Genomic DNA, 25,260 nt, shown 5'->3' on the forward strand with positions numbered 1-25,260 from the left:
GCGGCTCGCTCGATAGGTGCAGACGTGAGCGCTGGGAAGAAGCGCTACGGGAAGCGCGAAGGTCAGGAGCAAAGCATTTGACTTTTACCCGCCCGCTTCCGGATGTGGGGCTGTTCTCCAGCCAGAGCGAAGCTGGTGAGCGACGCTTTTCTCGTGGCCATGGCAGCTGGCGTGGCCCAATCAGCTGCCAGAATGAGACCTGATTGACGCGGGCATTGCCCTATCGCTAGTGGAATTTCAGCGCGAGGGGATGGTCCAGGCTAGTAGCGTCTCCCACCGCTGAACCTGGGGGCGGGACGGAAGGAGGCAGCCAGCCTAGCCAGGTGGTAAGAGGCCCTCCCGGCCCGGACAGAGGCCGCTTGGGGGCGGGCGAGCAGGAGGAGTCAGCCGGGGAGCGAGGTGATTCCCGCCTTCGCTTCTTGGCCTGCGCCCATCCCCTGGGGGAGGCGGCAGCGCGCGCTGGGCCCCTGGTGCGGGCGGCCCTGGGGACTAGCAGCAGCAGCAGCAGCCGCCCCACACGTTCCCGGGTCCGTGTCGAGCAGGCTGGGCCGTGGCCGCGCGAGGAATGTAGCGGGGCCGCGGTGGGCTCCCAGTCACTGGCGGTCAGGGGCGGGTGTGTTACCGGGCGCTCCGCCCTAGGCGTTACTGCAGGGCAGACTCGATAATGGCACAGGCTAGGTGTAAACCCGAGCGAGTCCTGGCCTCTCGAGGCTCTTGCGTGTGTCAGCCTGTGGGGTTCTGTAACGCTCCCCTCCTTGCCCCCAGTGGCTTGTAAGGAATTGGCTGGCGCCACTGCCCTTTGATGGATGGCTTCTGAATTGGTGGCAGGGAACCTAGCTCTAGGGATGGGGTCCTGCTGTTTTAGAGCAAGAGCATGCGAGTTGTGTCCCCGCTGCGTCTGGATTCCAAGCGGCCACAGGAGGTTACCAAATAGTGACAGCTGCCAGGTTCCTGGGTGACTGTGAAGTTGTTAAGACTTTCAAAATAAGCGATTTAAAGGAAACACTTGCAGGTCATACGGGCTCTCAGATAAACATACACAATGTGATAGTTTACGTGTGCCAAAAAAACAACTTAAACTCTGCCTTCTTTCTTTAGTGGAAAAAAAAAAAGACATCCTTAACGGCAGGTTGAGGTGTTTTGAAACCTACCAAAAATTTCTAGCTTATACCCTGAAGTAATCTTAAAAAAACAAACAAAACCAAAACATCCCCACCACTTTTCCTTTGGATACTTATAATGGGGGTTAACTTAGTGTTCAGAATGGAACCCTAGTTTTAACCTTAACTATAAAGCTTGTGCATAGTGGCCCTGTTCATGTTAATTCTTAATGATCTGCAACTCAAAAACAACAGGTTTTCTTTCTAGTGTCCCATCTATTAATATTATGGTTTTGCAGTGTAGTGGAAACACCAGTCAGGAGCCACTTTGCAGTTAAGGCACTACTATAAAAATAAATACTAGATAATCCTAACAGACCTGCACAGCAGGGACTAGAATTGTGGTCCTTCACCTGTAAAAATATGTGCCCCTTGAGCTAAATAAAACCTCAGTCACATTGGTGAAGTACAGACAGACCCTTGGACCTGATTCTCCACTGTCTTAGACTTTGCATAGTCATGTATACACATACATAATATGTGTAAAATATTACCAGATCAGAATAGTCATATTTTATACCCACTTTGCACAGAAATAAATGATTACCCAAGGCAGTTCTTTCCAAGCTTTAGCCAGCAATGACAGGGCACACAGCGCTATCGCCCTGATCTTGCAAATACTTCATGCATGTACTTTTTTCATGTAAGTAATGCATGGTTAAATTTAAGCACATGTGTCAATCATTGCAGCATTAGGACATGTAACTCATTCCAATTAGATAAAACAATAATTAAAGCTTAGTCTTCAATTAAACGTTCTGCATGTGTTTTCAAGGAGATTTAGCTGTGGAAAGGAGTAAAATAAGGCACTTGATCATTAAATAATGAGCAGCCACCTGATAGTTTGTTAGCACAATTCTGTTTGTTTAAATAGAAGATTTAAAATGTAGTTTTAAAATAGTTGGGCCATTTGTCTAAATCTAGTGTGACTTCACTGAAATCAGCAGAGTTGCACTTCTGCGAAACTGGAATATCTAAGGGTACAATCTGGTTTACTGTTTCTGCATTTAGGATTAAACCCCCCCCCCCCAAGGAATTCAATTTAAGTTACAGAATAAATTAATATGGTTATTTCTTATAGGGAGTGAGGCAGACAAGACGACACATCCTGCAATCAAATGTTTCCTACTTCATCTCCTGACAGTCCAGGTCACTGAATGGCTGTTGGGCACTGTGTTTTGGGAAGGCATAGTTTCCTGTGAGCATCCTGCATGTGATGGCAAGGTGGTGTCTGGCCCGGACTGTTACTGTGGTGTCTGTCACTGCAACTCTGTCTGCTGTTGCTGTCCGGTACCCTAGCTGCCGACTCCCCCACCCCCTCCTCCATCCATTCAGAGAGCTGGCCTACAGGTATTTATATTATAACACAACAGTGACATAACCCTGCTATTTCTCATAAACGATAAAGCAAGGTAGAGGTCTAAGGCCTTGATCCTGCAAATATGTATGAGAGTGCTTAACTTTGCATATATGAGTAGTCCCACTGAAGTTTCTTATGGGACTATTCATGTAAAGTTATGTATGTTTTGGCATCATCAGGGCTTATTTACCCCTGTTATTTACTTATTTACCCCTGTTATACTGCCATTCCATCAAAAGTGTATTTCAGATATTAAAATCAAAATTCCGCTATCAGATCTGTTGAACTCAGAGTTGCAAATATGTGAGTTGCACATGCATATCCAGTGAGTGAGTTTGGCCCTTAGTATGGTACATAGTTTTGGTAAAATTCCAAAAAGCAGCAGATGATTTTAATCCTGCAAACATGTATGCAAATATGTAAGTTTGTCACAAATAGTTAACATTGGAGACTAGTTTCTCACTTGCATATGTTTACAGTTTTGGGCTTATATAATTTTACTGAAAGTCATGACAGTCTTATGTATTAATTTTTTCATTCTTGTAGAGAGGAATTAATTTTACCAAATAATGGGAAATATGGCTAGGGAAAGAGATCTCAGATGGAAAGGTTGTGAGTCTAGTTGAGGAATGGGGCAATATTATTGCCTATTTATTCATTTGATTCTTTTTATTTTATTTATAAACATGTAAAAATCCAATGTGACAATTCCTGATGTGTGTATTCATAATACTTATGTAATACTACTACAATGTAATTCTGATGAGCTGAACTATGCTGTAATTTTGGAATGTCACCACTTCCTTATTCCAAAAAGTATTTTTGGGCATATGATAAATTGTTATAATCTACTGAAGAATTATGCTGCAGTTTTGCTCATACCATCTGATTTTTTGAGGTTCTTTGGTTTTAGTAAAAGTGCCTTGCTCGGCTAGGGCTGAAAAGGTATCCAGTATTCAGAGCCTGTGAGTAGATAGATCAGAGGAAGAAATTTCTGTGGTTTACTCAGCTACAGATAAATCACTTGGCAGATGGGACTGGGTGTATATTTTTAGGCTTAATATGTTACTACTTATTTAAAAATTTTAATACTATGTCTTTTTTTTTTCTCTCTTTGCAATCTGGAGTAGTAAAACTTGGAATTAAATAACTTCATTAATATTTTTTCAGGAGTGTAACACTTGCTCTTTTTCCCCCCTCAATAGCTCAGTTCCAGTTCATTGGTTTAATTTTTACCCTGTCAGCATGCTGAGCTGTTACAATCCAAATGAAAATGTCCACAACAAAGCCCACACGTCCCCATATCCAGGGTCAAAGGTTGAGCGCAGCAAAGTACCTACTGATAAAGTGAGCTGGCAAGTTGAGTGGGAGGATTACAAGCCTGTGGAATACACTGCAGCCTCTGTCTTGGCTGGACCCACGTGGGCAGATCCACAGATCAGGTAAGCAGTGTCTGGCCAAAATAAATTGGGGGTTCTTCTAGATGAATGTGGTTCTGCTACCCAGTGTAGAGAAAGGAAGGAATTTGTTTTGAATACATCTGACAGAGAGAAGTTTAATCTACTTCTGCATTAAATATCTTTCCAAAAATTACATGTGCACCTGGTACTTGTGAAAGTGAAGGACTTAATAAAGCTGGCTACGCATCTTCTACTGCTCTGCACCTGTGACTATGGAATAGGTAGTAATTTTCTTCTAGGATGAATGGGTATACCAGGCACAGACGGGTATTCAAATGAAGCTAGTTCTGTAACACATGCCCATTTCTATGGCAGTGAAAGGGGTTAGTAACATGATGAGAGAGTTTCCCTTCTGCATGGGATAAAGATGAGGACAATCTCAGTCATGCTACACTGTCCTTTCAGACATTATTGACATCACGGCTAGAATGCTGCTCTAGCAGCTATATGGAGGTAGAGAAAGTGTTTAATAATATGTACATTTCCATTTGTTTGTGTTGGTATATGAAATTCAAACACACAGTAATAATACAATGTTAGAATTCTAGAACTGACCACTTGGATTCAAGAAATGCAGAAGTTAAGGTTGAGTGCCCAGCTTTAACTCTGCTTGCTTGTACATGTGTATACCAATCCAGTCCAATGTAATCAGATACCATTTCTTAAAGAATGCAATCTACATATTTTAAAACACTAGATACGTATGTGTCTAAGATACCTTGTAATCCTGTATTTAAACTGTATGCAAACACGTGCACAAAAGGGGCAAAATAAAGTTAGTGTTTCAATCTTAATTTTCATGTTTCCTGACTTTGCATTAATATTTGATCACATTTATTACTTATTATTTGCATAGCATCTAATATCAGGGGCCCTTGAAAGACTTAAGGTAGAAATGACTATATCGTGCTAGCACGAAGTAGCCATAGCACTGGGGTATAGTCTCCCTCTAAATGTTCATAATTCTTAAAAGTGCTGATCCAGATGTTAGGTGTCAGTGCAATCTTCGAAGCAAGCCAGATTTGAAGAAAATTGGGTCAGTGGTTATAAGGTTATGAATATTTGATTGAAAAAACCTTTTGAAATATGCACATTCTAGATGTTTGTCTGTGCATGCCCCTCGATAGACTCCTGGGGTGATTTTTCAAAGGCACTCATAGGAATTAAATGCAAACTCCTACAGAAGGTCAATAACTTAATTGGAAAAGTGTTTAGTATGTATTTTTCATATGCTCATAACGTTGATAAATCACAACCAATCAAATGTCTCCTCAGGGATTGTATCTGTGTCAAGTTTCAAAATTTGGCTCTTTTTGTCCTATAGACCTGGCTCAAAAAAAAAAATTGGTTAAAAATGTATAAAATGAGGGAAAATAAATGTTTGCCAAATTCAAAAGTGGACAAAGGGATTTTGTTCAAACTTTAAAACAAACACGCACTTTTGGGCCAGAATCAGTAATGGAAAGTATCGTCCCAAAAAGCGCATATTTTAGAAACTTAAAATGTCGAATCCGTATATCACCTTTTAGAAGTATCAAGAGATTCTGCGATTTGTAAATACTGACATTTTAGTGGGGGCAGGAGAAAAGCTTAGAAAAACAAGGCTGCAATTCAGTTTTAGACATTTTGGTGAACCAAGTGCTATCCCTGAGACCTTTGGTGTTGCAGATCCTTTGGATGGCATTATAGCCTTTATAATTAACAGCTGTTGGTTATTTAGTAACTTACTCTATACTACTCTTCCCTAAAACAGTGCCAAAAACTTTTCTCCCAAATTCAATGAGAAGGATGGACAAGTGGAGAGGAGGAGTCTGAGTGGCTTGTATGAGGTTGAAAATGGGAGGCCCAGGTAGGTATTCTTGTTTCTTAATCTTCTATGACAATGTTGTGACAGTGCACCCCAATTTGTCATAGTAATATTATTATGATTATGACATAATTATGGTGCATTTTGTACAAGATAAGTCATGTGAGATGTCATTGAAAAAGTTCTGATTTGCTGAATATGATTAACCTATTTGTATGCATGTATTTTTGTTGTAGCTGAAGTTATGAATATTGGCTGATCAGTATTTCAAATGTAGTTACACCTGTGTAATGCCCACTAGACAAGATGCTTTCAATCTAGATTGCCCTGAATAGGCCCTTCCCAACCAGCTATGAGCCATTAGAGAAAACAATAGGCCTTAGGAGAAGCTTATCTCCCACCTGGTGAGCCGTCTTGAGAACACTCCAGACAGCCTGTAAGTAACAGCTGCTATGACTTTACAAGAACATGTGACCCAAGCCACATAATTCTGGATTCCATCTTGAGATGTCGATATTTTTCCACAAACCAATCTGGGAACCAGGTTTTGAAACAAAGGGTTCCTGCCATAGCTAAAGCTATATAAGGCAGGGAGTGACATCATCTGGGGTTCTTCACTTCCCACACAAGATGACTCCCGGAAACACTTGAGGAACAAAGACTAGACTGGGGGAAGTGCTGGACCCAGGCTAAAGGAATTTCTAGCCTATATGTGAAAGACCTGGGGATTCCAAGCTGTAAGGCAAGTGCAACTTGTCCCTTAAGAATGTGCAGCCTGCTTGTATCATCAGCCAGGGTGAGAATTTTCCAATTCATGTCCTAATTTTCTAGTATCTTAGACTTAGTTCGTGTTTTTGTTTATTTACTAGGTAATTTGCTTTAATCTGTTTGCTATGACTTATAATCACTTAAAATCTGTCTTCAGTTAATGAACTTGTTTTTGCTTTATCTAAACCAGTGAGTTGGAGTGAAGCGCATGGGAAATTGTAGCCCAAGGGGCAAAGGCTGTTGCATATTCCTCTCCACATGGAGGGGAGGTGGGGCAAATTCTATGAGCTTACTCTGCACAGTTCCCTGTGCAGCTCAAGGCAATATAATTTTGGGTTTATGCTCCAGAGGGGGTACGTGCTTGGGTTGCTGAGAGTTACCTTGGCTGTAGCCTTTCTATTGTTGTTGTTTCGTGCAGTGGCTAGGCAGAGAGCCTGCATGTAACCAGCTGGGTGTGTCTCTAGGGTGTGTGCTGGTGGAAGTGTGGGACCGGGAGCATGTCTGCAGCTTGTCACAACATCACAGTGTGTGAGGGAGCCCAAGCTGGTGGGTCAGAGGGCTCAGTGGTACCCCAGTTCCAGGTGGCACCCTGAGGGGAACTCCTCACAAATGTCATTTGAGAAGGTGTGTTTTTAATATGTTTTATATCTGATTTAGCATGTGTTACATACTAGACCAGAACAGCACATTGTCTATGCTGACTTCACTGGTGCAAAGTCCCACACCAGAAGGTTTGCTTAGAAGAGGACTGTAAAGGAGCAATGTAGTGGTGGGCCTGTAGCTAGCACAGCTCCCAAGATGGGATGTGTTGGGTGTGGGAGAATGTGCTGTAGGATATGTTGCATCTGCTTTAGCTTCTGCTGGCACAACTTCTAAGGAAACACCACCTCTCTGTCTGGATGCAGCAGTTCTCATTGACACAGGAAGGTACAGTTTGTACTCTCTGCAGCAGAGGTGAAACTAGCACACTCTATTTAAACTGTTCATTCTCTATAGATTAGTATTTATAACAGATCTCCATTCTTGTGTTTCACACATCAGAGATGAAATTGGAAAGCTGACTAGCAAGCTGAGGACAAGATTGTGACCTTCCCCCACCTGCTAGTATACAGTGTCTCCTTACTCTTCTATATGGACTATCCACATACCCAGCCCATGTGTGAGGCTAGAGAAGACTGTGAAGGGCTGCTACTCTTCCCCTTCCTCCCCCCCCCCCGCCCACTTCCCAAGCAGAATGGGGTTGAGACCTTGACCCCCATACCTTGGCATGTAGAACTGCTCTTGCAAACCACTTCCTTCCCTAGACTGCTCCTGGGATGGTGCAGCTATGTGCTCTGTCCTCCTCACCTTTTATCTTGGAGTAGGAACAATTTAGAACCCTCAGGAGAGTTGTAGTCATGATCTGGAGGTGAGACTACTTTAATTCTTTGACACCATTTCATTTTTTCCTGCGTTTGGTTATTTAGATCCCAAGGTAAAAGAACAAACCAAAGAATGTCCCTCCAAAGTTCCAGGATCTCTTACCATAATTTAAAATACAGTATTATAGGAGTTTACAAAGCAAAGTTTTGTGTTTTTTACTTTTGTATCATATTGTCAAATTTAGGAAATGTAATGGAGCTTGATCTCACTGAAATGTTTAATATTTTCTGTCCAAACCTTGAGAAAGAGGGAATGAGGTACACGTCAACACTAAGAAGTTGACCAAATATACATGGTTATTCCTCTTTCCTTCTTCTGTAGTTCCTTATTATTTGACTGAAGCTGGCTTCCCAGAATATTTGTACGTATGGGGGATTTCATATGTACCACCTTCTTTTTCAGAAATCCATCTGGCAGGACGGGGTTGGTGGGTCGAGGATTATTAGGGCGCTGGGGACCAAACCATGCTGCAGATCCTATAATAACTAGGTAAGGTAGACAGGATCAGAGGATGATATGCCAGAGGAATGGAAAAATGTAGAACTTGCATTCATGTGTACATGTCAGGTACCTGTATATGAAAAATTTTGATACATTTATCTATTACATGGATGTTACCTATGTACAATTAGTTTAATGAAATATTAGGCAAATGCTTTATTTTCATCTTTGGAGAGGTGAATGGGAAGTCATCAGTCAGAATAGACGATCACTTAAACTGGGTAAGCTGGTTTAAAAATAAAAAAAAGAGGAATAATGCAACTGGTAAACCATTGTAGGAAAGTATTAACAAGTTGACATATTGTAAAAACATCTGAAAGCGTAATGGTGTTGCAGGATACCTTGCATGATTATCATCATCATCATCATCATATGCCAACGGGCCTTTCCAGTGCCCTGTGTAAAATTACTAGTTATCCTTTTTTAAAGATTGTAGGTTTGAAATTCACAACTGGTAGTAACTGAAATTCATCGTGAGAAGTGTATCATCGTCACTGTACTGTTTGAGACGCTGTCTGATTTTAATGCCTTATCTGAGGAGGTCCTCTCTCCTATTCAGGTCAAAATACATAGCAATTTTATGATACTATTGCATTCAAATTTAATATATATAATATTGCATACAAAAACACATTGAAGATTGTTAGGTGGCAAAGTCAAGCACTCAAAAGTTAGATGTCAGAATTATGGTTGTCTGTGCAACCTTAATTTGTCCTCGTTGGGCATATACATTGTGATAGTCTTTAAGAAAATGATCATATACCATCTTTTTTCCATCACACCATTGCCCCATCCAATTTACAGGATGAGTAGTGCTCAGGAAATGAGGCAACAGATCCAATATTTCTTTTTATGGTCATGATACAATATGTGGCCCTGCAGCTTATTTATTTCATACCATCTAAACCCGGCTCTAAGTACAAAATTATTACTTTCTTCATGGGCTTTTTATGCTGCTCATCACCATAGTATAACCCTAATATCTGAATACTTCAGAAACATTGACCTGCACATGGAGATAAGAGAGCATTTTTATCCTCGTTTCACAGATGAGGAAACTAAAATAAGGACATGGAAACTTTTCAGGAAACACAGTGAATCAGTGGAAGAGCCAGGATTAGAACTCCCCGGTGAGCAGTAGCTAGCTCCCAAGCCTTTACTCATTGCTCCAGACCATGCTTTCTTAATTCCAGAGTGTCTGAGCAACCACAGTTCCCGTTGACTTCAGCTGCAGTTGTGATCACAAAGCACTCTTGCCTCAGGTAACTAAAAATGGGCACCTAGAAAATAAAGAATGCACAATTTGTGTGAAAAGTTTTTTAAGTGACTTGCCCAGTATCTCCTAGGAACTCTGGAAAAGGCATGGATTTAATCCAATTCTCTAGTGCAGCTTTCAGCTGCCTTATTACAAGACGATCTGTTCTGTTTTATAGTCCGCGGCCTCATTCACTACACCACACCTTCCAGTCTCAAGAGCAAATAATGCAGGGGCAGAAACAGTCTCATTCACTTGATGACCTTGATTAATTCCAAAGAATGGAAAATAATTTTCCTTGTTTGTCATTCCCTGCAGGTGGAAGAGAGATAGCAGTGGCAATAAAATAGCTCACCCAATCTCTGGCAAGAACATTTTACAGTTTGTGGCAATCAAGAGGAAAGACTGTGGGGAATGGGCCATCCCAGGGGTAAGAACCAAAGCATGAAGCAGACGTTATAATTACTGTCTAGTAAGACTATGAAAATGTAATTGATATTGATTTGACAGCTAGTGTGCAAATCCTCTGAATGACTTCCTCTTGTGAGGCAAGTGAGGGCACTTTAGAAAGCATCAAGGAAAACCTGAAATATTGTTTTACCAAGAAGCCATTAAACTTATGTTTTTCTTTTTATTGCTATGGTACAAGATAGTATTTGCATCTAACTAGGACTATTCTTTATGGTTTCAGTTATTTACAGATGTCACACTTCTTTTATTATTGTTGATTACTGTTGGTGTCCATAACTCTTTATAAGTGCATTATAGCTCCTTGAATGTGTTACAGGCTAACACAGAGCAGTAGAACATACGGAATAGAGAGCAGGTGGAATAATGAGAGCAGACAGGGTCTAAGAAGGATATCAGTATTGGGTGTTTTTGTGTTTTCTGTTTTTGTTTAGGGTATGGTAGATCCAGGAGAGAAGATTAGTGCCACACTGAAACGAGAATTTATGGAGGAGGCCTTAAACTCCTTACAGAAATCCAGAGCAGAGAAGGAAGAGATGGAGAAGCAAATGAACAGACTCTTCAACCAGGAACATTTTGTGGTAAACCTTTTTCCTTCTATGATGATCCTGTATGCTATTAAAAAACATACTCAAACATCAATAGAATTTATAGGGGACTGAAGAAAAACAGTAGCAGAATGGTTTCATCCATGGCGCCACAGTGCTGTACTGTGGGAGTGGATTCTACTTGTGTCCTTCCTGTCTTGGAAATATCCTTACAACTGAGGATTTCTGAACTTTAATATGTGGTTTCCTAGCAGGGAACTTTGCTTTGGTAACAGTCAGGTGCACGTTTGGGTGTAGAATCGTAGCATGAGAGAGAACTGGATAGAGCCCTGCTTATCTGGTCTCGGCACACCAGCTGTGTAACTGTCAAGTTTTTTTGTCAGCATTATGGGAAAGGAGTGTTTTAAGGAGGGTTTTGAAGTAAAACAATGAAGTGGCTTTAAATGTTATAAGGAGCTCCTCCCATGTCTGAGGGGCAGCATGGGAAAAAGCACAAAGATAGTTGCTTGCAAATTTAACAGGAAGAGCTTTTGAATGTGCTGACTTATTTGGGGGAGCAGATCATGTACTCCTCCAGAGCATTGTAAACTAGTACAATTTACAGTCGTTCCTTAACCAACGGTGAGGCCTTTTAAGAGTCTGCCTCATCTCATATAATGTTGTGGTCCTCAGCTTCGGCTGTCTGTCTTCTGCTTAGGTGTATAAGGGATATGTTGATGATCCTCGTAATACAGACAATGCCTGGATAGAGACAGAAGCCGTGAACTACCATGACGAACCTGGTGAGTATCCACATGTTTACCTTTTAGCAGTTGCTCCCTTGAATATGCTATTAGAAACTAGGGGGAAGATGACAGAAAGGTGCTACAGGTTACTCAACTATTGTCAAGTGTGAAAATTAGGTGTTAATCTATGGAACAAAAGTCAGCGGGTGAGGTTTTTTTTTTTTTTCCTCCTAGAGGGGTTCACCCATGGCACACAGTAACCTTTCTTCTCCAGCTCAGCCTCTTCCAATAAATATTCACAAAGGTTAGTTGGCTAAATTATATTAAGAAAAATAGGTGCTTTGGGAGGATATCTATTTCAATCCAAACATATTGGAAAAGTAATGAAAATTTAACTTAATTTTTAAAATATATATATTTAGTATGACTTATTGGATAGAGACCAGACCTTTTAGCTAAGCCTTGTTCTTGCTACAGTATCTCTTTAAATTTGGTTTAATCTTCTGTCCCATCATGAAATTTGGGAAGAGGGATTTCAATTTTTCAGAACTGTTCCAGTAACTAGAGAATGCAAAAGACTTGTTGCTTGTTTAGAGGCATTGTTTTTTGGTGAAGCCGTATAAATACACCAATTATTGTTGTCTTCACTCTTCATTATAGCATGGGTATTTTCAGGTACCCTACTGAAATAATAGTATCAGAATCTGGTTTACCTTCTGGTGAATGACACGTGTGATGGAAAGTTTCCAACCATCAGCTATATAAAGGGTGTGAAAAACTGGAGCAGTAGGGTCAGAGGAGAGCAGAGATCGATTGAACCTAAAACTTATTTTAGCAGGGAGACAGGGCATGTAATCGCATTAATTTTACTAGCTGGGCATGGCACTTGTGAAACTACAATAATGGTGCCACAAGGATTTAGGCTATCTATTCTGTTTCCAGCTAGACAGTATAATGTCAGTTATGCATGTAAGTGTGAGAGGTAATTGTAACACAGAGGAAGAATATGCTTAATGTCCTAGCTACTGTTTAAAAACCTGACTGGTATTTTTGTGGCAGTAGTTGGAGTGAAACTGGCATGAACAGACCTCCTGCAGCAGAGCATAATGGAGCATATAGGATAGTGAGAGGGCAGAAAAGATAAAATACTGTCTTAAATCTTTTGTTTGGCAATCAGGTGAGACAATGGATAACTTGCTTCTGGAAGCAGGAGATGATGCTGGGAAAGTGAAATGGGTTGACATCAGTGAGAAACTGAAGCTATATGCGAATCATGGTGACTTCATCAAACTTGTAGCTGAGAAATGGGGAGCACACTGGAATGAAGACCCTGTTCCTGGCTGCCGTAAATGATGCTTCTGGAATCCAAATATAAACTGAAAACTGATGTAAGTATAAAAAGCAAAAGAACATGTTACTTTATTGAGAGAGAGGCCATCTTTTGTATCTTCAGTTTTGTTAGTCTTTAGTACTAAGAATAAATTGGTACACTAATTGCCTTTTGGTAAGAAATCCATGCTATATGTGGAACATAATGGTAAATACATCAGACATGAGGGGCAGACAACTTATAGAAATGCTCCAGTTAAATAGCTAGAATATTTTATGACTGCAGTTAGGCATGGCCTAAACCAAAGCATCTATAAGACTTCCTCTTCACATAACTCTAGTATCCAAACTGTGATGAACTCCGACTAAAAACAAAAGTTGCTATTGTTCTCCATTGCCTTCTCCTTAGTGATTTCCATTCAGATTCTATGGAAATCTAATTCTATGCAAAGTGTCTTGATTTTTTTTTTTATACTAATTTGTAAGCTTGGAATTTAGCTTTGTGTGCATTTGCTGATACCTATCAGGAAGAGAGAGCTTTCACATAGGCATGAGGTTTAGTCTGATGAGCGAAGTGATGATTTATTAATTGTGATTTGAAAGTTATATAATAAACCAGAAACTAAATGAATTCACTTTCACTTTAGGAAACCACTGGCCAAATAAAAAAGTCTTGTCTGAGAAATGAGTACTCCGGATGTTGAGTATCATGAGTATTTTGCTAGACTGAATTGTTATGTTATTCACTCATGAACAAATCCAAGAATGAATTTGAGTTGGGTGGAACCTCTAATACAAGGTTTCCCAAATATTATGACACAAAGGGTCAAACTGCTAATTTGCCATGAAGCCAAGGGTAGGATCCAGTATGCATGTATTTTATTCTAAGAGACATTTATAAGTGCACATAACCAGAATATTTGCTTATACTTGTTCCTTTCTTGATAAGAGAGACAAATGTTTGGTTGAATTTGCCAGCAACTTAAGAACCTCCAGCTGATCTGCTTGTATCTTCCTGCTGTTCTTGCATGAAAATGGCTGTCTGGGCTATATTTTAGGACTTAGTGGGCTGAATTTTACTCTTGGGTTACTCTTCAGGCAACTTTTTCTATGAGTCATCTCATCTTTCCCCTTGCACTGTGGTAGAGCTGATCTTTGTTTTCTTTTTTAGATACTCCATAGACCATCCCTGATCGATTGATTGGGTATTGTGTCTGACTAATTGAATATCTCTAATAATGCCAACCCTGATAATGCTGCATTTGGTTTCTGACACTCTCTCAATGTTGAGTTGCATTACTCTCAGGGACAGCCTGATGGCTCCAACATTGGGGAGTGGAATTATATCAAGAATGTCTGCTTGCAAGTAACTGAGATTCAGCTCTAGAAAGGACTTTGAATGTGGTCTGCTGATAGGACACACGACTACATTCAACCATGAACATCATAACTGAGACATTTTGACCAGCCCAGTACCATGGTTCCCTGTGTTACGCAACATCACTCCTCCACACATCCATTGTGTGGATGCTATAGCCCGAATGGTTGAGAAGATCAGGGCAAACCTGAACCTACCAATATACACAGACCTCGTTGATGACCCAACAGTATGTTTGTTGTCAAGGCATCTGTTGTGAGCCCACTTGTTCTGTCCATATTTCTCTGTGATGTCTATGTGGTTTGAAGAATGGTCTGCAGCTGATGTCAGTAATCATTCTCTTATAACTGACCCGAACATGTGTGTACCCAGCCTCAATTTGCCACACTTGCTCATGTGTCCTTCTGAACCAATTTCAAATGGGCCAGGGTAAATATGCAGCCCGCCTTCACGTCAGGGGCCAACCAAAGGATCCCATGTGCAGCTGTGGCCAAAGACAGACAATGTCACATATCACTGACGACTGCCCTCTAACTAGACCTAATGGTAGTTTGAGCGGACTGAACTTTGCTGCTAGTGCTGCCGCCATAAATTCACTTGGCAAACTCCACTTCTGATAAGAAGAATACTTGCATCCTTCTCCCCCGCTGTAGTAGTGTGTTCCGATGTTTAGCTGTTCTTATGTATGATGTTCTTCCAGTGTTTAGCTTGAGTTGTCCTTGCTTTAGCTTAAGTGTACCTTATTTCTGTCCACTTACTCTAATAATAGTCTGCAACACATGAAGAGTTGGTAGGTCTCCTGCCACTCTACCTCTTTATATTTGATAAGTCGAGCTCTTTACCTTTTCTTACAGACCTTGCTTTACACTGTCTTCAAATTCTAAAATAATGCAACACCCAAAAGTGAATTCAGCATTTTATGGCTGTTGTGTTGAATAGTTAGAATAACGTTTTTTTTTTTTTGCTTGTTTTACAGGAGGTGCACCTCTTTAATATAGCACTTGTCTTTTCTGTGACTGTCTGCTACGTAACTGCAAATAAGCTCTTCAAAATCAAACAATGCTGAAACTTCAAACTGTATCAAAGTGTAGCTGCTGTCCATGCCAGCACAATGTGTATTATTAGAGTTGTTGACTGTGTTTGGTGGTTGAGGCTTTTGTGTGGATTTCTTGCCTCCCCTCCTCCCCCCCCAACAAATTGTATGAGCAGGAGGATATTGTCAATATGAATAGAAAATTCCATTGCCTACTATATTCTCGTGCAGTTCGTTACTATTTCAACTTCACTGATAATATCTGAGAGTGATACGGCAAACATGTTCACCTCAAGAGGTCAATGGAGGCAAGTCAGACAATGATTTAAGGCTCATTTTTTCAGTGCTCTCCTGTCAGGAGTCAGGGCCTGGAGCAGAGCCAGTCTCTGGACAACCTAATGATCACAGCCTGTCGTAGGCTGCCTGATTGGCTACACTGCCTCCTTAGTGGGAAGAGTCTGGTCAAAGCATTTGCCCTTGGCTGCAATAGCTCCTGTGTCTGCTTGTTCCTAGCGTTGCTCCTACCTTGTCGCCCTGGACCCAGCCTTACTATGATATTGTTGGCTCCTTCCCAGGAAAATGGGTACATGTTATTAAAGGCAATTGAGTTTCTCCAAATCCATAATTGACTGGAACACCTACAAGCTTTTACCATCACCTGCTATGTGTGTGTCTCCCAAAGACTCTTCACCTTTAACTTCATACAAACAGTTTAAGCTGCTATTTCTTAAGATTCCCAATGTCTCCTAATATGACTGGTGTTTTGAAAGCCATTTGCTTAATGTTCACTCTTTCTTAAAACAAAATCCTGCCAATTGCGAAGTGTGGTTATCCAGTCTTCACTGTGCTACAAAAACATATGGAAGGGATGGTTAGTTATATGTTGTAAAGCTTTAAGGAGCTGATAGTATAATTCAATGTTCATTAGGAGTTACTCTCATCCCTCAATTGTCATTGGTTGTAAGGGACTGGGAGCCACAGGAAAGCACATGAGGATTTAGGAATGTGGTTAGTTTGTGACACTTGTGGAGGTTTGTGAAGTTTGCCCACCTGTTCACTCCAGTCTGCAAAATGACTAATTTAATAGTTGCAGTCTAAAATATGAGAAGAAATAATGTATATCCCTAACAAACTGTATTGTTTACAGATTTTTAAGCACTGGTCTGTTTTTGTTTGTTTTTTATAACCTTCGTTGCTTCTGCCATTACACAGGATTAATATTTTGGAATAGAGTCCCATTAACTTTGATACCATCACAACTAAGAATGGACCTTCATGTTGATCAACTGATTTGAAAGACTATACAGTACTTTACACTGTATCTTTTTACCAGTCCCAAGATAGAGAATGTGGACTCTCTCTCTTTTTTTTAAATAATTATTATTGGTAATGAAGAGGAAATAGTGATACATTTGTTGCAAGAGCAGGAAATGAGAAAAAGGCACTTATGGAAAGTAGCTTATGGGAAAGTGTAAAACTACTTTAGCCAAATTGTGTCGTCTTGTGGCTATGTTATAAAAGGAAGGACTTAAAACTGAAAACCCAACTTACATGCCATCTATGTGCTTGTTGGATAAACTGCAATCAGAAATTGTTATGCAACTGTGCATATGTCTCTGACTGTTAAGACTCAAAAGAAACATTTGTTACTGAATATTGTAAAAGTTTAGATCTGTATATTGAAGAAATATTAATTCTTCTGGTCCGTGAAATTTCATAGTCACATTGTCATTGAATTTATGTTTAATCAAGCATCACTGAGTTAAAATCAGATTAAATACAGGAACATTTTATGTGGCTTTTTCATTCTGTGTTGTGTATGAAAGATTTAAATTTCCAGGAGGGGGAAGGGACAGAGGAAAGACTAATACTAGGAGTTTTGTGTACAAACAATTTTCTGGTTTGTTCTTATGGATAGTCTCCTCATGTATCATTTAAATGTCATTACAAAAACAGAACTACTAATTTGTTTCAATATATAGGCAAAAAGCTAGTAGTCTTTCATTTTTCTGTATTTGAGAGTAGTTGCCTGTAGTTAGAGATTTATTTTAAAGTGTCTCCTCCCACTTGCTCTCCCACCCTCCAATTCACTTGCATAATGTTGTTCTAACTGTAGAAGTTGTGTCCCTATAGTTAAGTAAGCCTGCAATTTCATTAGAAACCTCTGTTTTCAGGATGTTGCAAATCCTGTACTATTACATTCAAATACTTCTTTTTTTTGTGTTCAGGTTAAAATCTGATTGGGCCATGTGCATACAGGGAGGAGATCTGGGGAATAAGAAGGAAGTACTCTTTCTACTGAAGTTTTTCTGTGGTTACCACATGGTTTTTGGACTCTATGGGTTAGGAGGAGCCAGCATACGTGACTGAAAGAGTGGCTATTATCCGCTTTATCCCACTAGAATTATCTGAGATTGACAGCATTATTTAAGCATGTGGTACATCTTATGATGTTATTTCCTTGTACAATCTTCTCCCTTCTTGGTATGTACATCCTTCAAAGATTGGTATCCTGTGTCACTTCACATTCTTTGTTCCATTGTTTATCTCCACACTCCCTATAATTAGCTCTTTGAGTATTTCATCATAATCCAGCTCTTTATTATCATCTGAACTTTACTACAAGTACAGTAGGGAACAATTCTGTATGTGTAGGGAAATGGTTTGGATGTCATAAAAGGCCTTTTCCATCTCCGGCTTTTGTGGATTGTGTCCTATTGCCATCTTTCTGATTGTTTGGTGCACAGTACTGAATACAGTGTCCTTATTTAATTTCATTTCCTCTGGAAAGTAGTCATGCCACATTTATGTTAATAGAAAATCAAGGACAATAAGGAAGTGAAAATGTTTTGATTTAAAAAACAAAAATGAGGAAGGCACAAATTGTGGCTGTCATTTAAGCCTTCAAATAAAAATTGCTTATAAATAGACCTAGGTATACGTTTCTTATTGAGTAGATGGAAGTTTGGCTCATCTTTAAGAGCAGGTCCTTTAAGCAAACTTGAAGTCAGAAAAACAAAATGTTCAGTCAATGCTCAGTCTTTATTAAAGCATAAAATGGCATGGAACATACGGTTTGGATGAGTAGAACCATCTACCATTAAGAGGTTAGACAATGAATACAGATGAATGTTAGAGGCATTTATAGGTGTACTGTTGTTTTATCTCTGAAATTTTCAGTGCACCAGTAACGAAGATCTGTGAGAGAATAATATAAATTCAAACAAATAAAAATAACCGTGCTGACTGATTAGAAGTAGATAAGTTCCATGGAGGCCATCGTTAAATTCCCAGTCATCTGCAGAATGAGAAAACTGAATTAGAATCTCAGATGAGAATTAACAGCTGCTTCTACTGTTCTTTATCATTAAATACATTAAATAGCGCGTATTTTTAGAAGTGAGGGGGCCAAAGCTCAAGTGGATGCTTATGTTCCTTCTCCCCTAACTCTGCATTCCCTTGTGGCCCTAGTCACCTGTGCCCCTCCCCACACGGCACCTTGCAGCCTCTAGTCATCTGGTCCAACCAGTCTCCTACCTCCAGTAGCTGCCTGTAGCTCGCTGGGAACTAGCTGCACAGCCTGTCTTCCTTCTACTCTTCCCACCAGCCACCGTCTGGCACCTGCAGCACTGTGATGAGCTCCTCCATTGCAAAGCACAGCCCGTTCCAGCGTTGCTCTGTACCTGCCTGAGGCTTGCAGTTTGGGGGTGTGTGATGGAGCAGCTGCCACACACTGGCCCATAATTGGTTAATAGAGCCCTAGGGAGGCTGTGCAGGAGGCAGCCAATTGGAGCTGGGCTTGCCCATATGAAAAGGGCTGGGGAGCAGAGCAGCTTCAGTCTGTGGAGCTTGAGGAGGACTGGCTCCCTTGCAGGCTGAAGGCTGCAAGCACCTGGGACAGAGCAGTGTTGCAGGCAGAAACCTGGGGAGCTAAAGGCAGCTCCTGGTGGGCTGCAGGGCTCCATAGGCTGAGGCCCTGAGGCAAAGGTAAAGAGGGTGCTGGGGCTGCAGGGAAGTGGCCCAGGGAGATCTACAGAGGAGTCGGAGGGAGAGCCTCAAGCAGCAGCCATCTACAGGGTCCCTGGGCTGGGACCCCCTGACTCACCACTGAGGAAGTGGCTGGACAGTGGACTGCAGGTCCCCTGGAAGGGGGGAGCACTACTTCCATGCAGTGGTGGATTAAGACTATCTGGGGAATGGATCCAACATAACTAAAATGCCTCCACTAAACTGAAGGGACCCCCACAAGAGATTACAGTGTTGCAAAAGTGCTTGTGGGGCTCCTTGCCCTACTAATGCTACTTCCTGCTCCCCAGCTCCCATGGAAAATGTCCTCTGGGAAATCAGCCAAAATATGCAGTTTTGGGAGGTGGAACCCCTCATCTACTTTGTGTGTCTGTCTGTTTTTGACCTCACCATCCCATCTGATCTAAGAAACTGTGTAAGTTGAAATTCATGAGGCCCCAGTTTTCTGTTCTGCACCTGGTGCAATCCCGAACACCAAAGCAAAGTGGATATAAAATGCTGCCAGATCAGAATCGCAGGATTTAAGTCACTTTACACTGGTGTAAATGATGGCCCAGTGCAGGGCAATGGAAGAAGAGCACCATGAAGTTTCCACACCCTAATGGGGTTGATTTTGCCACAGGGCAACAATGGGCTGAAACATTTAAAATCTCCTCCGTAAGCTTTCTTTGCAACAGAAGTGTGAGAACTTTTGTGAATATTTCTTACTTTACTAATTTTAATAACACTAGAAATGATCCTCCACAAAACTAGTCAAAGTGCAACCTTTGTTTGCTGTTTAATTGTACAGCAATAAGTTTTATAAATACAAAAATATGGACTTACCCCCATTGAATATCAGGTAACAGTAACTTATTTGGTTTAAAGGGAAATTGTCAGATTCAATCTAAAATAAAGTCTCTTTGGAATAAAGAGGACTTAAAAATACACCATCATGTAGACATTTGATTAAGTGCAGGACTGCATGCCAGGACCTCCTGATTGCTAATCTGAGTTCTGATACTGACTTGCCCTATGGCCTTGGGCAAGTCACTTAACTTTATTACCTAATTTTTCCCTATCTGTAAGCAGTGAATAATATTAGTCTCTTATCTGGGTACCAAGGATTCATTACTTAATGCTTTCTACAATGCTTTGTAGATGCCTATGCTGCAATTAAAAACCTCCGGCTGGCCTATGCCAGCTGACTCGGGTTCACAGGGCTCAGGCTAAGGGGCTGTGAAATTGAGGTGTAGATGTTCAAACTGGAACTAGAGCCTAGGTCCCAGATACTGTGTTTGAATAGTCTAATCTGTTCATTATTTTATCCCATTTGGACCTTGGCCTCACTGGGAAAAACATGGGTATTGTTAACATGTTAGTTAACAAATGTAAATTAACATGTTGTGGTTTTAACACCTCTTAGGTAGTTGAGGTAAATTCGAGATTCTCTCCCTAGGAATTACATTGAGCTGCTAACACACATTTAGAACTACAACTGCCTTGTGTATGCTAGAATTTTAATGTGTTATCACACATTTTTCCTAATATAGACATGGCCATAGTCAGAGTCCAATCCTGCAATCACTTGAACATGTACCCAGCTTTATTCCTAGGTGTAGTCCTAATGAAGTCAATGGAGTTCTTTCATGGTTAAAATTAGGCATGTGCTTGTGTGTCCACAGAAGTGGAGTCCTTTTTTCTCATTTGAGTTACGTGTGCATGTGTGTCTATCAGCTAGATTCTCTAGTAGTCCAGAGGACCTGTGCTTGGACCAGGCAATGGGATGATGGAGAAAAGGAGGATTTAACCCACCTGTAAGATCCCCAGAGTTTGACAAAGTGTTGACTTGTTTGAAGCTGCAGTGCCATCTAGTGGTATGAGTGTTATAATTATTGCAGGTTTCAGAGAGGTAGCTGTGTTAGTCTGTATCAGCAAAAACAAGGAGGAGTCTTTGTGGCACCTTAGAGACTAACACATTTATTTGGGCATAAGCTTTTCAAAATCAGAAACTACTGTGGTGTATATCTCTCAGGCTTTGTCTACACTGGCACGTGAAAGACACAACTTTTGTCATTCAGAGATGTAAACCCTTCTTTCCCCCCACCCCAGAAAGACACAAGTTTTGTCAATGACAAGCTCTAGTATGAACAGTGTTTTGTTGGCAGGAACATCCTCCTGCCGACAATGCTAACTTATCTCATTGGGGTTGGATATTTTCTGTTGGCAGGAGAGCTTTCTCCTGCCCACAAATACCAGCTACACTACCTGGCTTTTAGCAGCACGGCTGTAGCGGCACAGCTGTGTTGCTAAAAGCTGCGTAATGTGGGCATGGCCTCAGTTTCACCAGGCTAAATCCAGAGTAATGCTGGATTTATACAGATAAATATGAGATCAGACTCTCCCCCAGTACCTTACCTTTCAAGAGTTTCACAGCTCATGTTGGTAGTGTTTTCTTTCATTTAAAATGTAAATATGTGATTTAAAATTTCAGTATAACAATGTGAGGTTGCTTTCTGTTACCACGTATGGGACTAACAAAAGGACCTCCTAGAATTATCTTGGGCACTGCAAAAAGAAACTGACATGCCAACGGAAATTATTTTAAAGGCCTCTGATGTTGTTTAGTAATAACTGTGGATAATAAACAGGATGCACCCTTGTTCCAACTCAAAAAGTAATTTTCACCACTGCTGTGTGAGCTCCATTTTATGTTGATCCTGAGATAATGTCATAGTAGCGTATAACTGTAATGGTAATTATTTTGCCTGCTATTTAAGACAGAGATGGGACAGAGAGAAGGTACTGGATCCAGATTAGGTTTGGGCTTGGGTTGTTGTAGAGTTAGATTTCTCCACAAACTTCCAAAAGCTTGAAAAATAAGAATAAAGATGTTGAAAAAATACCTTGATGGTAACCTGTCAATCAAAGAGTGCTCTGATATTCTGTAATTAGAGATTTTTTTCCTCTGAAGTAAGCAAGTCTTTTCCCCTTCATCCACCTCTAATGATTACATTACCTGAGGAGGCAGTTGAAATGGGGGAAATGGTTGTGGAGGAAATGGAGGTGCTTGTGGAGGAAACTGCGATGGAAACCTTGGGTGATTCCTATGCCACAGTGGAAAATACAAAGCTTTGTCAATATCAGTAAATTCAGATTCAGGATTATAAATAGTTTTGCGTCCATTTTAAAGCTAAGAAATGAAATACAGAATGTTAACATAAGCAGGAGGTTTACCTCTCCATTGGTGCTTCTATCACTCTCATCCAGCTTTGGAAAACAAAAGAAGATATCATTAAATCATACATTTACGTAGAGCACCTTTGATCCCACTACCTATAAAATAATTACAAAGTACACCCTTCTAGCTGTAATTAACGTTCCACATGTCGAACAGCAAAGAGTTGACATTTTAAAAGAGGAACTCATTGGAACTTCGGTGGAATTCACCCTGGTACAGCAGGAAACCTGATTCCTGAAAGGTGAACTATGCAGTGCTGATGACTTGCCGGGGGGGAGGGGAGGGAATCCTTGCAGGTGCTTGTGATCTATTTGCTTGTTGTCCGTAAAGCTTTGAGGTAGAATAGGAATAACATAAGAAACTATTTCTTTACCATCTATCAGGTTTAGAAAATACATATTTTAAGGAAGTTCTTCCAATAATGAGAAGTAACATAGTTTCCATTTCTAATAGTCCAATGCTTCAATAGCTGCTTGTTCAATCCTTACAGGGACTGGTACAGCAACGGCCCTGCTCAGAACACAGGAGAGAAATAGAAATCTCATTCTGGCGGAGAAACCTATGAAAATGGAGATTAGAAATAAATGTGACTCAGGAGTTTGGAGAAAGGAGAAGAGGATGCTATCCTGTGGGTAGGGCACCAGAGTATGGAATCAGACAATGTGAGTTCTATCATATTTTGCCTGCGTCTTGCTGTGTGACCTTGGGCAAGTCACTTAATCTTTGTCCCTTGGTTTCCCTATCTGTAAAGTGGGGCTAAAATATGACGACAAATGCTTTGCCATTTAAATATGCAAAGAGCTATTATATAAGGGTGAAGCATTATTTTAAATTTTTTTGAGTAGAGTGAACTTAAACTCTATCCAGGTTACTACTTACAGCGTTAAATTCCTTAGCACAGTTTATAAGAGTGAGTAATGTGGTGGTGCTTCACTGAATGCTTTCAACATGGCCTCAATTGAAACTTGAGCTCACAGCATCACAAAGCATCTCACAGGACCAAGCCCTAAATTTAGACTTTTTAGATATTCTTCATCATCATCGCTAAATTAAGATCTGGTCCAGTGCTTTCTGAAAATTCACACATACACATCCCCTGAATTTCCCTCAGATATTGTGGACATAATACCTTCAAAGAACTCCAGTGTGTAAGTTAATCAAACTGCGTTGTTGCAGGTGTTCTCTAACTTTTCTCCACAAATGGCCCTGAATCTAGTTAAGGAATCATAGGTCAAAGAGTTTAATTGATATTGGTTCTGATCCAGAATATTGGAGTTATTGGTAATTGCCAGATCCCAACATTTTGGAATATCTCTCAAATCTAAGAGGACTGGCTGATTTTCTTGCTTACTTCCTTTATACTCAAAGATTTAATGTTACATAGATCTTTCACTACATGTAACGTGACAGAGATGTGATGTGTATGGCAGTTTTATTACTGCCCTGAACACTTGGAAACTAGTAAGAAACAGGAGCCAAAGTTTTCATAAGTGACTAGTGATTTTGGATGCCCAGCTTGAGACCCCTTAAGTCCTGATTTTTAGAGGGTGAATTCTTAGCACTTTTTGAAAATCAAGCCCCTTTAAGGCATCTCAACACATAAATTAATGTACTCAAAATCGCTAGTCACTTTTGAAAACATTGGCTGAGTTAATGAGATAAAAGCTCCTGATTGTAAGTTTGCTGACATGTCAGCTTCACTACAGGATACTCGTATTTAATTTGTGGGATGGCAGTCTCCCTTATGGTACTGTAAACGTGCTAAGGCCTCATCCAGAGGTTCTGAACCTCGTCACCTCGTTCACCAGAAGCCAGTTGTTCTTTCTCTATTGCATCGTCTATATTTTGGAAAAAAATGCTTAATTTTCACTGAGATTTTCTGCAATTTGTTTCTCATTATTTCTGTTCCTTCTCTTTACTTCTGAAGCTTTTTCTAACATTACCATCCTTCCCTCCTCCCATCTAATGCCCATTGAGATCCTATATATATCATTAATGTCTAATAATTATTTAAACTCATCCCAAATTATTTAAATGCTGTTTCTAATGCCTTGGCTTTAATCAGAAAACCACAGTTCACCATGAATCACAAATTCTTAATAGACTCAGATAGACTCTCTAGGACTGGAAGGGACCTCGAGAGATCGAGTCCAGTCCCCTGCCCTCATGGTAGGACCAAATACTGTCTAGACCATCCCTAATAGACATTTATCTAACCTACTCTTAAATATCTCCAGAGATGGAGATTCCATAACTTCCCTAGGCAATCTATTCCAGTGTTTAACTACCCTGACAGTTAGGAACTTTTTCCTAATGTCCAACCTAAATCTCCCTTGCTGCAGTTTAAGCCCATTGCTTCTTGTTCTATCATTGGAGGCTAAGGTGAACAAGTTTTCTCCCTCCTCCTGATGACACTCTTTTAGATACCTGAAAACTGCTATCATGTCCCCTCTCAGTCTTCTCTTTTCCAAACTAAACAAACCCAATTGTTTCAACTTTCCTTCATAGGTCATGTTCTCAAGACCTTTAATCATTCTTGTTGCTCTTCTCTGGACCCTCTCCAATTTCTCCACATCTTTCTTGAAATGCGGTGCCCAGAACTGGACACAATACTCCAGTTGAGGCCTAACCAGCGCAGAGTAAAGCGGAAGAATGACTTCTCGTGTCTTGTTTACAACACACCTGTTAATACCTGTTGGAGAATTAGTTTAATTTCTTGTCAACTGCTAAGATTACAGAAATCCCACAGACTCGCACTGGAGCATGTTAAAGGGTTGGCAAAGGGAATGAATGCAGAGGT

The 25,260-nt window shown here is 40.5% G+C and overlaps 1 protein-coding gene across 5 annotated transcripts; it reads left to right on the top strand.

Annotated features, from left to right (window-relative positions):
- Positions 1-29: 29 nt before the first annotated feature.
- On the top strand, positions 30-17,005 carry NUDT9 (nudix hydrolase 9). 5 transcript variants are annotated; one of them, XM_050946799.1, is made up of 10 exons: positions 36-135; positions 2,242-2,510; positions 3,726-3,962; positions 5,734-5,829; positions 8,380-8,466; positions 10,052-10,163; positions 10,636-10,782; positions 11,447-11,531; positions 12,652-12,862; positions 13,975-17,005. In XM_050946799.1, exons 2-9 carry the CDS (start codon positions 2,377-2,379, stop codon positions 12,825-12,827), a joined length of 1,074 nt encoding a protein of 357 aa, XP_050802756.1. In that variant the 5' UTR covers positions 36-135; positions 2,242-2,376; the 3' UTR covers positions 12,828-12,862; positions 13,975-17,005. The 5 variants fall into 5 exon arrangements, 4 of the variants coding, with proteins under 4 accessions (XP_050802759.1, XP_050802756.1, XP_050802757.1 ...); XM_050946800.1 differs by having other exon boundaries at positions 2,242-2,450; XM_050946801.1 differs by having other exon boundaries at positions 2,242-2,309.
- Positions 17,006-25,260: the final 8,255 nt, after the last annotated feature.

This window comes from Gopherus flavomarginatus, chromosome 3, assembly GCF_025201925.1.
Source record: "Gopherus flavomarginatus isolate rGopFla2 chromosome 3, rGopFla2.mat.asm, whole genome shotgun sequence".
Classification (NCBI taxonomy): Eukaryota; Metazoa; Chordata; order Testudines; family Testudinidae; genus Gopherus; species Gopherus flavomarginatus.

Bases quoted from the DNA above. Each gene is read 5' to 3' on its own strand.
- NUDT9 (XM_050946799.1), top strand. From the start codon at position 2,377: ATGGCAAGGTGGTGTCTGGCCCGGACTGTTACTGTGGTGTCTGTCACT. The intron at 5,830-8,379 runs GTAGGTATTCTT...CTTCTTTTTCAG, and splicing joins GTTGAAAATGGGAGGCCCAG to AAATCCATCTGGCAGGACGG. The intron at 10,164-10,635 runs GTAAGAACCAAA...GTTTTTGTTTAG, and splicing joins GGGAATGGGCCATCCCAGGG to GGTATGGTAGATCCAGGAGA.